This window comes from Astatotilapia calliptera, chromosome 12 (assembly GCF_964374335.1).
Source record: "Astatotilapia calliptera chromosome 12, fAstCal68.1, whole genome shotgun sequence".
In the NCBI taxonomy this organism is placed as follows: domain Eukaryota; kingdom Metazoa; phylum Chordata; class Actinopteri; order Cichliformes; family Cichlidae; genus Astatotilapia; species Astatotilapia calliptera.
In genome coordinates, this window is record NC_137433.1 from 12409604 (window position 1) to 12426909 (window position 17306).

The 17306-nt window shown below is 41.9% G+C and overlaps 1 protein-coding gene across 3 annotated transcripts; it reads right to left on the reverse strand.

Moving 5' to 3' along the window:
* Positions 1–1769: 1769 nt before the first annotated feature.
* Positions 1770–9940, reverse strand: klhl22 (kelch-like family member 22). 3 transcript variants are annotated; one of them, XM_026188180.2, is made up of 8 exons: positions 9646–9940; positions 9125–9385; positions 7029–7194; positions 6620–6931; positions 6099–6508; positions 4453–4645; positions 4088–4321; positions 1770–3776 (listed from the first exon to the last, which is right to left on the reverse strand). In XM_026188180.2, the coding sequence occupies exons 2-8, from the start codon at positions 9370–9372 to the stop codon at positions 3435–3437; spliced, it is 1905 nt and encodes a 634-aa protein (XP_026043965.1). In that variant the 5' UTR covers positions 9373–9385; positions 9646–9940; the 3' UTR covers positions 1770–3434. The 3 variants fall into 3 exon arrangements, with proteins under 3 accessions (XP_026043965.1, XP_026043964.1, XP_080165044.1); XM_026188179.2 differs by having other exon boundaries at positions 6608–6931; XM_080308918.1 differs by having other exon boundaries at positions 6608–6931; positions 9125–9940.
* Positions 9941–17306: the final 7366 nt, after the last annotated feature.

Sequence of the window (17306 nt, forward strand, 5' to 3'; positions counted from 1 at the left end):
AAGATCAGTACATTTACATATTTTTGTATCTATAAAAAGGAAGCTGACACTCGCAAGACTTTATCAAAGGTGTAAGCATCACAGCAGATGCCTTTGCGTCAAAGTAGCTGAAGATAAAACACAGAAAAACCTGAAGGTGATTTTCCTGGCCTGGGATTTTATAAAAATATTCTGTAGTAGATCAAAAACGAAAGAAAACCATTAATCAACATGGACATTTCCTCTGAAGTTACAGCGGTTTTATCAGAGACACAGCTAAGCGTTTTGCATTTTGCATAATTTAAAAAAGTTTCAATTTGTTCTGTAGCCCATTGAACAGCAGAAATTAGGTTTTCTTTTCAGAAGTAAGTAAAAGGAAAAAAAAACAGCAGCCGACAGCGCTGTAAACAACGGCAGTCTTGTGCATAACAAGCAAGCGAATAATGCAGAAAACAGATTTTTAGACGGGAAAGTATTGTGTTCCTGCTTTCATTCACTGTTTTAGCTGTTTGGTGGTTGTTGAAATGTTGTGAGGTTTCACCTGAGATTCTGGCATTTCAGGCAAAATAAATTTATATTAAAAAATCGATTCAGGATTTTAATGAATCGATATCACGTTATCTGAGCTAGAATTGATTTTAATCGATAAATCGATTATCAAAACCCACCCCTATTAGATACTGGTGCAAACATAAATGATAAACTCATCGTTTTATGCTCCACGATATAAAGACAAAGCCCCCCTATGGCCCCTATGACTCTATATGTCTACACTCCAGTGTAGACATATAGAAGTGAAATCGTCTGCGACACAATGATAGGCAATGTTTTGCAGGCCAGATCTTCGTCTACAGGTGACTTTCTTTGTTATCTATTGAATTGACTTCCTCCTCTCCTGCAGAGCAGGAGAAAGTAGAGGATACAAGTGGGCACTTAGCAAAATCCCCTCGGCTCATACATCCTCAACTCCACTGGGTTTAATCTGCATAACTCTACATCACAGGCTAATGTGGGCCTTTTAATTGCTCTGATAATGGTCCAGCAAAGAGCACCAGATCGACCCGCACTCAGATGTCTGTAACGGCCGCTGACGCGGTTAAGAGCGTGACTGTACGTTTTAAGTGGCCCCGAGGTGGTAGTATAGTTTTAGAACACAGAGATTTGATGCGTAAACACAAACACAGATCCTGGATGTCCAGCGCTGATGTCAGCAGATCCTGCCAGACTACTTGCTGGGGGCTGGCACAATAGTGTGAAAGAGAGGGGTGTGTGGGAGGGAGCACACACTTAGTGCTGATGGGGGGTAACAGATGTAGATGAAACAGCCTCAGAGAGGAAAGTAGCAGTCAGCCTTCATAAAGCTGATGGAGTTTAGAGCCAAATGGAGAGGAACTGGTAGAGACTGGGAGGAATAAAAGGCAGGAGGCAGCAGTTCAAACAAGGAGCACAATCAACTGTTGGGAGCTGATGTTAGATTTATGAAATGGGCTTTAAATTAAACAAACAAAAAAAGACAAACTCAAGTCAGAGAGTTGTCGAAGCCAAAACATCTGCTTCTTAGTTACACGCCTGACAATTTCCTGTAACTTTCTCAGCAATTACTTCTTCTTTTCTTAAGGAAAAAGCAAAACAAAAACTAATATTTCTTAGAAGTCAGTTTCAGTTCCGTAGATGTTTGATTCCCAAGACATATAAATGGTGCTTCCAGCTCAACGCTGGCACAAAATCCAGTCCATTGTAAAATCCATGTAACACTTTTCCCTATACAACATTCAGACGTGACAAAAGCAGGACATATATTTTTTAATCAAATTTAAAAAGTTATCTTGTTTGCATATGTTTGACAGTGTTTCCAGCAAATCATGTGGAAAAGGCGGGTACATTTACAATTACGTGGGTTCAAATGAAGCGTTAACAGTGGTTGAGTCCAGTGTGAAACAGGGTTTGCAATGAACCATGGCAACACACACTCACACTCTCTCATACACACACACACACACACACACACACACACACACACACACACACACACACACACACACACACACACACACACACACACACACACACACACACACACACACACACACACACACACACACACACACACACACACACAGTGCTAAGCGATTCGGTGAAGACAAATATTCTGAAATAAACCATCATGAGGATTCCGATTAAGCTCAAGTGATGAGCGGATCAGTGAAAGGACACACATGCACAAAAATAATGGTTAATTTTCACATTTCATTTACAAATAAATGGCAACTTCAATCTGTAGACCCCTTCCTCTATCTAGCTACAGACATAAATAAATTAAATAATTATTATTTGGAATTATTCATTATTTATATGATGATATCAGAGGCACGATAGCTAAGGCTCGTCTCTGTTCAGACATACGCAGATCACATATAAACTCAGGCTAAGAGTGAATGAAAGCAAGAAAACAAGGCACGATATTTGCAAAACATAACGATCATTCAGAGGTTTGGAGAGATGATAGCTCCACTGAGCAGCTGTCTGGGGGATGGAGACAAAACCCACTTCTTGTATGCTTATTGTTGTGCACTGACAATGCAGAGAACCAGCTGAGGAATAATGAGAGCTTAACTGTGTGACCCCCGCCATTCTTTTCACAGATAAAACACGTGCTTGGGTTTTTTTTTGTTTTTGCAAAACTGCTTTTATAGTATTTTTGTTTTAGAAACAGGAACTGTTATTACTACAGAATACAACTTCAGTGTGTGACATTGCAGAAAATAGAAATAAGGAAGAAGTCACTTCTCCAATCTCCAAGTGGCTTTGTGACCCATTCAGCTTCAAGTTGTCACACCAGAGCACACTCTGGTCTGGGATATGCCTGGTCATAGTTTTTGCTCTCTTGTTTTGGTAGTTGTGGATTTCGGTGGAGATTCATCGTCGGGTTTTGAGTTTCTCCGGCAGTCTCGCCACAGACTTGTCCTTGCTAGCAGTGAGCAACATGTTGCTTTTATGTTTATTTAGCCACACAGTAATACTGTTCCCACAGTAATAACTCGGGGCCCCACAGTCTTAAAGGAAAAGCCCACATTCGTGTCTTTACTCCAAAGTACCATGTTATTGCATAGCTACTAATCTCGAAAGCGTCCTTTGCTCTCTGTGATAAGCGTCGCAGAAACACCGGTGGTTTTAAGGAAATTATGACGAGCGATCAGTAACAAACAGCAGCGTGAACATTTGTTCAGAGAAGAGATTCCCGGACGGGGCAAGAGTACCTAAGGTCAGATCAGAGAAATAAGAAAAAGGTCCTGAATGACACCTTTGGTTCAGAGGCACTCCGAGTTGTCAACATGCATGTGACCCCCCCAAAAAACTAAATACATCCGAAACTCAACATGCAGAGTTAAATGAAAGAAAGAAAGAGATCGCAAGGAGGTCCTTGATGATGATGGAATCCAATTAACACGGCAGCTTCAGTCCACACTTGAGTCATCCGAGCTGTCCGTGTCCACTTCTTCCCACGAAGCCTTGGTGCGTTGCTCCCAGCTTCTGGCCTGGGCAATCACAGCGGGGGTCATGAGCGCTACACAGGCTGCCAGGCCGGAGACGTGCGCCTTAAACTTCGTGCCGTTTTTCCACTCGTCTTTGTCGGCGTTGTACACGTGAACGTATTTCATCCTGTTGCCTTTGTCGTGCGTACGCCCTCCCACAACGTAGATGTGACTGTCCAGCACAGCTATGCCGGGTTCTCCGTGGCCCGCAGGGAGGGGGGACATTAAAGACCAGGAGTTGGCTGTGGGGTTAAAGCACGCTACCTGAAATTGAAGAAAAAAATAAAGCAAGCAATAAATGACTTTTTATTTCATAAAAGTGCTGCAGGCAGAGCATCAAAACGTGCTGCTCTGGCTCGTACAGATTTTAATTAGCTTGAGAAGTCAAAGCTTCTGGCCTGTATTAGTATGCAAAATAATGTCAGTCTAGAAAAGGCCGTGGAATATTTTTAAATATAAATTCATACTATAGGAGGAAAAAACAGAGGTGAGCAGGCTGAAAAAGAGGCAATACTTTAAACTGCATGAGAAGTAAAGAGCCAACGATAAACAGCTGCGATCACTCAGGACGATACCTTCAGGACATCCCTCCTGTATCCGCGCTCGTCATTACTTCCTCCAATAACGTACATGCGGCCGTTAACGGCTGCCATGCCGTGCCACGCCCGCTCCACCGGGCCCTCTGCGCACCCTGTCCAGCGATTGGCTGCTGGGTCAAAACAGCAAGTCTCTCTGAGGTACGCCACGCCTCGGCGCCCACACGTTATATAAATTTTTCCATCCACCACTGCTCCAGCATGGGCATACACCTGAAAGGGTAGACTAGTATTACAGTGGATGTAGGTCTCAGCACAAATGTGAGTAAGCAGCGCCATCATGTGGACAGTAGAAGAATCAGATGCACTCATTTTCAATCTTTCACACCTTCAGGTTTCCATACCTCTCTCTTTAGAGGAGACACAAATTCCCACGTGTCTTTGTGTGGGTCATAACGCTCCACCGACTCCAGCTCGTGGTTGTAGTCTCGTCCTCCAATGGCATAAATATGGCCGCCCACAACACAAACACAGTGGTCGGCATGCTGCTGCTGCAGAGGCTGGATGGTGTGCCACTTGTTGTGACGGGGGTCGTATCTGGAAAGAGCAGACGAGTCTCAGAACAGTGAAGAAGAACCTTATGAAAGATGAGCTCATTTGGAAGCAAAGTGGAAACTCTATTAAAACAAAACAGAACCGTTAGGCTTCTATTGATAACGTTTTAAAAACCTTTAAGGATTTAGCAGCTCTTTTGTTGTTGTTTTTTTTTTCATCTTAAAGCAACGAGCCAATCCCCTTTACTCTAACCTGTACTCAGTTCACTTCTTCAATTTCCAATGTTCATATAAAAAAAAGGCACTGGCAACATTAGTAAATGATTTTTAGTTGGGGATGTTTGTGTGCAAAGTCTCAGCATGAAGTCAACTTTCTTCCCCCCACTTCATTTCTCCACCTCCCACCAGCCCTGTCAACTGGTGTTAAAGCTCAGAAATTACGAATATTCAGCTCCATGACTTTATGATGCGGTGCACAAGTCAGTAAGACATCTGACGCCAGCAAGTAACATCAGTAATGTGTCAGCCAAAGAAACGCCTCCAGAGACCGACAGCTGCTCAGAAATCCTCCACCACAGTAACTGTGAATCAGAGAACACCCCTGGAGCGATGTATTTAGTATCTTTACACTGAATTAAAAGCATCTAAATTAAACTATAAATATCAGTGTCTAGTTTACTTGAATCAAACCTGTATCCCCATTTGCATCTAATTAATGCTTGAGCCCTTTTAATGTTGGTCGCTGTTGTGGCAAACTACTAGTAAAGATAATCTTCCTCACCAGAACAGCAGTGTAAGCACATCATATTGACCATTCAGACCGGTAAACAGGAAGAGCAGGTTCGCTTACTTAAAGAACATCTCTGAAAGACCAGAGAGTTCTTTGCTCGGGCTTTCATGTGAAAGCGTCACTGAAAATAACACCTGAGTATGAGGCAGTCATTCTGCAACATAATGGAGACAGGCCGAGAGCATCAAACATCACCGGAGATTGCTGAGCAAAAAAGGATGAAATCACAAAAGGTGTGTGATTTCAGTCATTTTCTGCTTGTCCAGAAGAAAACTCCCTCCCTGATATTTCTGCAGCTGTGTCTGCTTTCAAAGCTCCCAAATCACCACAGTATTGTGAATGCTGGAGGTGTGGATGTACCTAAACGGATGTTGTCAAAATATAAACTGTGAACACATCATTTAAAAAGCAAACACGGAGAAAAAGTTCTTTAAGATACTGAATAACTGTAACATGGAAAATCTACATTTCCATGACAACTAGGCAAACTCCATCTGCTGGCAAAGATCCTCAAACTCCTTCCTTCCTTTCCTTTTATCGTCTCGAGGATCAAATCATGCAAATGAAAGTCCAGAGCCTCCTGTAAGATTGCTTCCTGTATTTATAATTTAAAAATTCAGTAATAAACTGATTAATGAGATTAATCAGCTGCAGCTTTAACTCCACCACAAAAATGAACCATAAAGGGCGTATGATAGGCTCTCACCTCCAGCAGCGGGTCTCTGCATGAAATCCACTGGTGTTCATGTCCCCGCCAATAAGATAAACAAAGTTGTTGAGCACGGCGATGCCCTGGTTGGACATCCGGGGAGTGTGAGCTGCAGTGAGACTCCTCCACTCCCCCCAGCTTGGGTGAAACACCTGAAACAGGTGATCGGTGTATGCGAGGGAGCTGGAACTAAACATTCCCCCGAAGCCCAGTATGCAGTGGAAAGTGGACCGCGGCTGGGTGAGAGGAGTCTGGAGGACAGGCTGCAGGAGCTCCTGCTCGTGGTAACGCAGTGCAGCTGAAACAGAATCCTTCAGCGGACACTGCTTCAGTCTGTTGTGCAATCTCTGCAACATGTGCTTCTCAATCAGGCAAAATCGCACTGCGTCGAGCATCTTGAGATTGTCCTTCAGGTGAGGGAGACAGAAACATAAATGCAACACTTTAATAGAGTGTAATTAAGATGTGTGCTTTATTTAGATAGATGAGTATAAATGCAGACACACCTTTGGACTGACCTGCAAGTACACCTGGTCAGTTTCCACCTGCTCGGGACTGTAATGATAGTGAAGCGCTGCCTCGTACACCTCATTCTCGCTGTTCACCTGGAGCTCGTCGCTGCTCAGCGCACTGAACACTTCATCCTGGGGCAGCTGTCGGTACACATCTGTTCGGGACAACGTCTGAATGTTGCTGAGCATGAAGGAGTGCACTTTGGCCTTCAGCTGTTGCAGTGCGTAGAGATCGGCCAGGTGATACAGCTCTAAAATGTTGCTCTCGTCCATCCAAGAGAAAAGGAAATCACAGCAGAAGCCTATGACATTCTCGAGCTGGAAAACACAAAAGCTGCACAGGTTAACTGAAAGAATTAAAAAAAAAAAAAAAAAACAGAATAAGAATAAGAAATAAGTAGGAACAACAACCTACTTGTACAAGTGTGGCAGCTATCAGGACTTCCTGCACGCACTCTGGGTCTAAGTCAATCTCTGATGTGTAGATGTAATCAAGTATTTTCTTCATGGCCATGTAGGACACTCCATGAATTGCAATCTCCTTTTGCTGTGTTTCCCGGAGGCCTCCTGCAAACATCCCCCTAGTGGAGAAGGGTAATAAAGTATTATGCTGGGTCATCCTGGTCGCCCAGTAATGATAAGACTCACAGGGAGAGCTGTAGCAACTCAAAGAACGTTGAATTCAAATGTATGGGAGAAAAAGCAAAAATGGTGCCAGCAGAGGGAGAAAAGGCCTTATTTTAGGATAAGCCAACAAACTGTTTTTAATATAACTGATTATTCTATATACGCACTTTTAAGGTCATATTTACCAGTGAAATTAAATTGAATTTGACAATGCTTAATGGAAAATCATTATCTGTAAGGGGGTTAGAGGGCAACCTGTCAAGAGCAGAGCCTGGGAGTTTACTGACACGTTGCATTACCCTGAAAATATTCTGCAGTCCTGCACTGACTACAAACAAGCATTCAGAACAAAAATGTTGCATTGACTCTTGGCTTATGCAAACTACAGGCTGATGTTTTCAGTGAAACGTCTAAAATGTTTCTCTTACAGTTTTAGTTTGAGACATGACGTAGGAAAGAAATCGCAAGTAAAAGTAAAATTCACCACAGACCTAAAACGAAACTGCAGCTATGTCACCTTACTGGTTTAACTAGCTGATGAAACATTTGGGGAGATTAAAACACAGATGCAACATTGGGCCTGATTGTGTTGTCAAAATCAGGTGCAATGTTGCAATCAGCTGAACCAGCTGCCCTACATTGAGTGCGAGTGAGTCAAATCACTGCTGACTCCTCACAGCAAGAAGGTTCCTGCTTTGAACCTGCCAGCTGGTTGTGTCTGCATGTTCTCTGTGTGAATTTGTGGCTTCTTCCCACAATCCAAGGACATGCATGTTAGATTAACTATTTAATGTAGACCAGCTCCAGGTGTGAATGTATGTGTAGTTGTTAATTTCTCTTTGTGGGAGTCCTGTGACGGACTGGCAGCGTCCCCAGGGTGTATCCCGCCTGTCACCCTATGACATTTGGGACAGGCTCCAGCCCCAGAATTGGATAAGCAGTTAATAAAATGAACAGAAGGATGGGTTGACGAGTCCATCTTTTTATCTCTGCTTCACACAGACATCTGCAATGTTTCCATTGTTGTTAACATTTCCAGGCTGTTATGGAGTAACTCAAGTGAATAAGAACACTTATGCTCAAACACTGACTGTGATCTGACAAACAGATAGCCAGGAACAAATACCAACAAGTTAGGTTTTTACATGTTTTTGAATCTATAGCATTACCGCACAGTAACTATGCTCACAGTAATACACTCGAAATTATCTGGTGGTGACATTTGTATTCCAGTCACAGTAGCTCTATGGTGACCTTGTAAGCAGTGGACTTAAAGGAACAAGTGACACTGGTTTTATTACCAGTAAATGTTTTCAAGTTTTAGGCTTTAGACGGTAATAAAAACAAACCAGAGTTATATCACAGAGAAAGAACTCTTTAATTTTTTTAAAAGTTAAATCACCTCCACAGAAGTTTTGATGTGACTACAGTACGCAGGGAAAGACTAAATCACAGGTGTAATTCAAGGCCTCTGAGGGCAAAGCAATCATGTGACTGGTGGCAGAACCCAAAATATGCAAACCACTAGTAATCATATGACAATGTTGCTGAGCTTGAGGATACATTTGGTTTCAACTGGACTGTGCAAAATGCCTAGGCTGTGTCTTGTGACACGGGGGTGCCAGAGTAACTGGTCAGATTTGCTAGTGAACACATTAGCATATGTTGTGGTGTGTGTTATAGGAAACAACTTATTCATTCACTAGCCTGGAGGTGGCTGACTATTTTGATGGTCAATGGCATGCATATGAATGCTCTTGTATGATAATTTTGGATCTGTGGAAACAGGCACAAAAGATTGCATACAGTACTGTCGTGTGCACAGAGAGAAAACAGCAAAGTGAAGATGAAAGCAAAACAAAAAATAACTCCTGTGGGTTTTACCTGAAATAATCACAGGAGGCTGCCAATATTATACGATGGGCTTGTATTGGGCGACTTTCCACAACCAGCACAACATCAAACAAGGTCCCACTGTGTCTGAGAGACAGTAGGCCGTCCAGCAGGCTGCAGAAATGCTCTGAACTTCTGTAGGACTGTCGGCGCAGGCGGCCTGATGACCCGGCGCGTCCCCCTACTGGACTCAGAGCTCCATCCTCAGCCATGACAGCACAGCGGCGCTCGGGCTTCATCGCGTTTGTCTGCCTGATACATACATCACGCAAAGCTGCCTTCACTTTACTTCTAAAGTGGAATCATACAGCACAGCGACATGTGGTGCAAACAGGATGAAAAATGTAGCTAGAAGCTAAACACTCGGTGTGGGTGGCAATGCTCGCTTGGAAATGGCACTGCACAGTCAGTGTGAAATTACAGAATCATACCACATTAAATGCCCGATAAATACCACACGTGAACCCAAAGAACTGTTAGAAAGCATATAAATTACAAACAAATCTCCCTACCTTCGGCTAGCTGTCACTCCGCGGCAGAGCTGTTAGCTAATGTTACTTTCGTATAAAAGACAGCAACCAAAACAAGCTAGAGGCTACTTAGCGCGCCAGCTAGTGCAACGCACTCTGTATCAGCAGGATGTACGCTTAAAAACACAACCAAAGCGACTGCACAGAGAAGAGTCCTCGTATTGTTCAAAACCAGACGGGTGTCTAATACTACACGGCCTCAGGAACACCTTCACTTCTGCGAACTGAGTTGCACCTGATACATAAAAACAAAGTCTGTTTACTTTTTGGTATTTTGGCGTTAGATCAACTTCCATTGGTCATTGCTGCGCTATGTCCCACCCATTTCTGAAATCAAACCAATCAGAGAAATCTTTCACATTGCCGAGAAATAAAGCGAGAGCTCCACCTTTTCCTTTAAAATGAGTGTTCAGTGTGTAGACGTGATCATTTTTACGATGGGCCACATTAAGAAAAAACAAACAAACATCATTTTGAGAATAAAGTCGAAATATCGAAATTATAGTCGAAAATCTATGTGGAGGAAAAAACAGTCGAAATGTGGAAATTACAGTTGAAAAAATGGTGCAGAAAGTTGCATCTGGTCAGACATACCCACACACAAGCCTAGAAGAGTGGATTTGTTCAAAATGAAATGGCTGGTAATGGACAGATGCGATCAATGGTCACACCTTAGTATAACAAGAGGATGTATGTTGTATCACACGACGGCTTCTTTTTCTTCACTAACTCAGCTACACAAGGCATTTTGTAGAGCAGCAGCCGTGGCAGTTTGTCTCAAAACAACTGTATTCTGCACATTTCGACTTTTTTCTTGAAATTTCGACTTTATTCTTAAAATGATCAATAATATTCTTTTTTTTTCTGAAAATATCTGCATTATATTAAATCTAGCCGTTTAAAAAAGAAATTAAAATGATATGAATAAAAATTTCTTTAACACTACTTTTAAAGACAAATACATGCTTGTGATATTTTCTGACACAAGATGGCGCTGCTTCCTTCTCAAACAACTTTGAAGCGTCTACCTGTCACACCTGCACCAGGGGCTAGGAATTAGCATATTTACTACTTTGTCCCACTTTTGTGTTTATTTTTGTAAGGTTATTGCTCAGGGAAAATTGTTTACAATTTACTTTATTGTGTTTTGGGAACTCTTACATAGACTGACCGATTAAAAAGCAGTAGTTAGGCTACACAATGCAAAAAGATAATATAAAGCTCTTCAAGCCATATCTGTTCTTTTTTTTTTAAGCCTCCAGTATTTTTGCTCTCCTTCATCACAGATTGATTTCCCACAGTTTTAGAAGCATGTGCTACCAGATAGATTTTCCAAGGGAGCAAGTCATGATGCTTTTTTTGTTTTTAATTTATTGTGGCTTCCATGTTTCTTGGGCTTTACAGTTTCATTCATCTTCTGCTGACATTTCATTTTGCATACATCATTCCCCGACACTCAGAGCAGTTATTTTTCCCACCTGCGAAAAAAGAAAGGAAAAAAACACTGCTGGAATAATCCATCACTTGATGTATTTTTCTGTCCAATACACTGTACACAGCAGCACGGTGCACGGGGAAAATTGAGAGTGGGGCTTCTCCGAGGGGTTTCTGTCCCGGGTGTAGAAATGCCCTTTATAAACACCAAATGAATTTTTGTTTGCATATATATTTTCCATCTGGGTGAAGAAGTGCCCTCCCACAGTCCTGTCTATAATAGATCCTGCTGCCTTTGTCTGAACAGCAAGCATAGGCACCACATATACACTACTGTATTTCTGTCAGCGTCATTCTTCAACCGCTAGACCTGAAAGACTCCAGCACTCAGTTAATCAATTAGTTGTTGCAGATTTCCATTTATTTCTCTCCTGCCTTTAGGCTTTGCAGAACTGATTGGACCAAATTGATTAATCATTTCATTAGAGGTACTCTGATCTCTGATACTGTGGTATGACATCACTACAACCCCCCCTCCCCCCCACCACACACACACACACACACACACACACACACACACACACACACACACACACACACAATAAAAATATGTCACCAGGCAATGAAGTTTTTACAAAACCAATATTGCCTTTTATTTGTCCTCTGACTTCAGGCTGATAATGTACAGCAACACTAAGTCTTTTTTTTTCATTTTAACTCCTAACATCAGGTGTCAAGCAGATCACACTTATCACTTCAAAGAGACAAGCATTTGCTTAATAATTTTCACATGTCTTGCGAATTGGATTTACATAATAACAGGTGGACACTGAGTAAAAAAAGAGTTTGTGGTGTGAAATATCCAAAAGCCTGCTTTTCTGTATAGTAAGTGTGGTATTACAGAAAGTACAGCATTCCAGTATACCAGCACAGCAGCATCTCCTCACATCAGGAAAAAACTAAATTAAACCGTGCAGACGACGCACATAGGAAGAGGAAGAGAAATGACAACATAATGAAAACAAAGTGGGCAACATTTACAGAATTAACTGTGGGTGTATACCACAAACACTCAGTTAGAAAGACATAAACTGGCCCAGTCCATGACCTTGAGCTTTTATTAGCAACCCTGTTACGCAAATCACGCAACTATTATTAATCTTCATCAAAATAATCCTCGAAGAAGGCATTTTATGCTGCTGTTACTGAACATTGAGCCTGTTTTGCAGTAAGGACAGGCACAGCATGTCTTTTGTCCATCAGCCTGCTGAGATGCAGGCTGATGGACAAAAAAGGGAAAAAGAAAAGTTAAAGTACTAGGTATGCTCCACAGCGTGGCCCCCTTATACTTTATCTGATAAGAGAAGGAGCTGGCAGACCAACAGACAATACAGCTGATTAGATTGGGACAGTGGAGCTCCAGTGGTGCCATTCATTCTAACTGCACCCCATCTAAAACAGTTTCCATGCCAACTAACTGCCATCTTCAGTCTGGCGCAGGAGATGTGAGTTGTAAAATGTGGTAGAAAAACATAAAAATAGAAGAAAAGTGAGTATTTCTTGCACACGTGACTTGAATCCATAAGAGCGGGCATCGTTAGGAACGGCTTTAAAGTTCTGATGACTGAGGGCTTATTTAGGGATCCAGCATACGGTTGAGTGCGCCACAGGAAAAATGCATCATATAAAAACATCTTGATGGTGTTTGTAATCCATTACGACTAAATCATACGTCTAGACGCAAGATGCATTTGTTAGGAAGGCTTAGGTTGCCCTGCTTCATTGTACCACACTAACTGCAGGTGAATGAAATCCACAACAGGGTAATCTTTCTTTGTCAACCTTGAGGGCACATCAGATTTTAGTGAGGACCTCTTGTGGCCAGTTGCCCATACTTTGAGAACCACAGCTGCAAAGTTTGTATGAGCTAAAACCTGTCGTAAGAGCACGAAGAATGCATGGCAAGACTGTAAAATCAGACGGCTTACAAAGGAGCAGGAGCAGTGCCAGGTGAATTGTGTGTTTTGTTCGAAAGGGTGGTTATAAACTGACAGAGGTGGCAGGTGCAATTTTCCCAGGGTTACTTGGCTGTTTGAAGCGAGGAATCAATTTTCCTCCACACCACAATCCTGCAAGACAAAACTTTTCAGGTTGTTGTTTGGTGAAGCCAACTGTCTTGGAGCGACGGCTGCTCTGTGATGCACGGCTCTCCCAGAATGATGAACAGCACAGGGTCATTTACACCGCCATGAGAATTGAACAGATCTGTGTCAGTATTTTATTGTCGTTATGAAATCATGTGGTGAGAAATCACATTTGGACACTGTAGTGGGCTTATTTGGATACAAAGAAAAAACAACAACAACACATTTCTGAGGAATGATTAGAATTAACACAGCATGGGAAAATAGTGACCATATTAGCCGCTGAAGTCAGCTAAAGCAGTGGCACGACCTTCCTCGGGTTTGTCTGTCACTGAGGTCTGAGCCAGCTCTGGAAAAGGCAGAGATATTTCCCTGCCTCACTGGGGTAGTTAGAGAAAACTAATAATGGTGAAATATTTAAGCCTCCCAACTGTGTTTGCTGCTGTGAGTGGAAGGATTTCACTCACTCTCGATAAAAAAGAAGAAAACAGGGAGTAGAAGTCACTCAGTTTTCTGCACTGTTCACTCAGACATCGTAAAATCCAGGGCAGCAGCCTTATAGCTTATAGCGTCTTGCAGTGACAGACAGTGGGTGGATCATCGCTTTTTCACACATGGCCCACACTTGGCAGGAGCTGGGCATTTCCCTGTGGAGAACATTATACAAGACAGCAAGCAGAGGCTTGATAACTCAACTGGACTGTCCTCTGACACATGCTCTCAAAGGAGAAGCACAGCCTGTGTGTCATATTACAGTTTGCCTATACTGCTAATGGAAAATCTAAGAAATAAAAAAGTCTTTATGTCTCTGGTTTAGCATGTGTATGATATGATTTGATTGCATCATGCTGGACACAGCACAATCACACAATCAGTGATGCATGATGCTTTTAAACATTTCAGCCTCATACAGCAACACATGATGACTGGCATCCTCTCCGAATCTTGCAAAGAGGCGATGTAGCAGTGGCCAAGAACCCCCGAGTGGGCGGATGGTCATATCTGCCATGTGTCAGCAGACTCATATTGAACAAATGCTTGAGTGGATCAATAACAACTTGCTGTCCCCCGCTATCATATTATGCTGCCTCTGAATTCAGTTTTCACCTCTTGCCATTGGGGGGAGGGCTATTTTGAGGTGTGACATCTACCATTCTATTTGCAGTGACAATATTAGTGTGAATTAGGAATCCTTCACCAGCAACAAGGAACAGGGAGGCGAAAGCCAGGCGGCAAGAAAGACTGTGCATGCTGCACACAGACACGAGCTGAGCAGAATACATATGTGGCTTGAGAAAGCAGAGAGGAGATGCAGAACATTTATATGAATTACACGAAGAGGGTCAGAGGGACTAATGCCTGCCGCTAATGCAGCTATGATTTAATAGACCCCAATCTCGGGTTCCTCACTTGTCTATTTATTTTTCTTTTCCCTCTCAGTCTATTTGTTTTAAAATTAGGTTAGCGCATGATATGAAAAGCAATTCTATAAGTAGCTTGAATCAAAATTGAAATGAGTTTTATTTTTAGCTTGCCTTATTTGCAGACTTTCCATTATGGCTGTGGCTTGGAGACTGATAAATTAGGTGAATTAAGTAAGGGAAATACCAAAGATTAGAAGATGCAAATATACAAATATTATATGTTACGCTACATTGGGTTTAGCTAAACTGCTCTTAGCTTGAGGCTTCACAACTGACGTGGCTAACAAATTGGTGACATCACATGGATTATGTGTCTTATATACAGTGAATTTTTTATATTAGCTTAAGCTTTTTAGGTTAGCTTAAGCTAATCTGCAACTTGGCAGAAGTTCACAGCTTTATACATTCCCACTTTGTGCACTTCTGCGAAAAACTAAGCATGCCTTTAATGCTTTCATAAAACAGTAAATATCAGCCACATGCTGCATGTCATCAAGTTACTTTCACCAACTGTGAGCACTGCTATAAAAACACACATTTTGTCAGATTGCTGGTCTGGAGCTTTCAACTAATTAGCTCCAAGATCAGACCATGCAACATTCAGAGATAGACAACAGTTACATCTCACACTCTACAGGCCTCAGTCAGTATGTTAAATGTTAAAGTTCATGACAGTACAATTACTGAACAAGGACGACTTGTTTGGAAGGGTTGTCAGGAGAAAGCCTCCTCTCTCTAAAATGAGCGTGGCAGCAGCATGGATTAGGTTTGCAAAGTTGCAACAAATCACAAGACTGCTGGAACAATGTCCTTTGGATAGACCGGAGTGCAGATGCTTGGCCATAATACACAGCACCATGTTTGGTGAAAACCAAATATCAGCACAAACACCTCATATCAACTGTGAGCATAGTGGTAGAGAGGTGATGATTTGGGTTTGCTTTGCAGGTCTAGGATCTGGGCAGCTTGCAGTCATTGAGTCAACCATGAACTAAATCTTTGCTAAAATTAGGTCATGCAATAGGACAATCATCCCAGTCAGACCTGCCTACAACAGAATGACTGAAAAAGAGAAGAATTAAGATGCTGCAATAACCCAGTCAAACCACTCAAATGCTGTGGTTGTACCTTAAGAGAGCTGTGTATACCTGAATGCCTGCAAATCTCAATGAATTGAAGCAATGATGCAAAGAAGAGTGTAAAGAAGTCATACTGCTGCTAAACCTGGTTGAATAAGCTGCTGAAATGTGCACTGTCCTGAGAAAACGTTCTTCATCACATGACCGTAGGCCTATTCTGCACAGATCAGAAAATGTTATCAATGAGTTAAAAGAAACGATTCTCTTTTTAAAACAAAACAAACTATAACTGTGAAGGACAGTAACACTATATTCAAGTTTTTGTGAAAAACGTGTGGTCTCTCACCTGATTGTGAGGCATGTTTATGTTTCAATTACATTTAACAGCTCACCTTTTTCTAACTTCTAACTCTGCCTTAGCTTCCACTGACTTCCAAAGGAAGCATCAGACTGCTTCACATTTAGTTGAAATCTTTTTGTCCTTTTTAAAATATTATTTTCGCTGTCCCCGAGCAGACCAAAACCAAGGTTGATGATAATAAAGCGAAACTGTGAAAACAAAGCCGTTAGCTGGAAGACACTAACAAACTCGACAGACTTGAGGGGACCGCATGCAGAGTCAGCTGATGATTACCTGTGGGCTCATCACAACACCAGTGTGATCCATCTGTTACAACATAAATGTGTGACTTATTGAAATGCTGAACATTGTACTTGTCAGTGCTGAATAATGTGCACATCTTATATGTACCGCCCACCGTGTGCTGCTCCTTTAAGTCGCATTTTAAGCGAAGAGCACCGGGGTGAGCTCGATGTCAGATGTGATCTGTGCAACTGATGAGGGTTGTTTGTCATCGCAAGCTACCTGAGGCATTGTGGCATTTGCTCATTGCTGGGGTTATTTAAAGCCTCGGGGGATTTGTAGAACTGTGTTGCTGTGATGGTGTCAAGGATCACTTCAGCTTTATTCATGTAAGAGGCTGCGATACTGCAGGGGAGATTGTGTCACAGTTCAGACAGGAATTTAAAAGCACAGCACCCAAAAAAAGGCACATTTGATTTATATGTAGTTTACTAGATGTTAGTAGACTTACAAGACGGTGCGAACGAGACAAAGGGAGCAGGCAGCGATCGGGTGTCCAACACAAACAAGCAACGACTGACATGAAAAGCAGACAATAGAGGAGAAAATTGAATATAAATAAAGGTCATGACAGAGTTTCCCTTTGTGGCTTTGACAGCAAAGTTCAAGTTTATCTAGTGTTACCATTTCATTCACATGATAAATATGTTTTTGTTTTAAAAAGTTATAATGTAGGATTGCTTTATTTAAAATATATTAATGTTGGCTATTGATAACATCAGGTCCTGGGGCGTAAATGTGAAGGATACAAAATGCAAAGGAGTGGATAGACTTTAAGCTTTAAATCAGGAATGTCAAACTCATTTTATATACTGACCACTTTAAGTGGACCAGACTGGTAAAACTTTCTGTCAGTGAAAAGCAGTTCAACTTCATATTTAATATCACAGACATCTCAGTACAAGAAAAACAAGTTCAC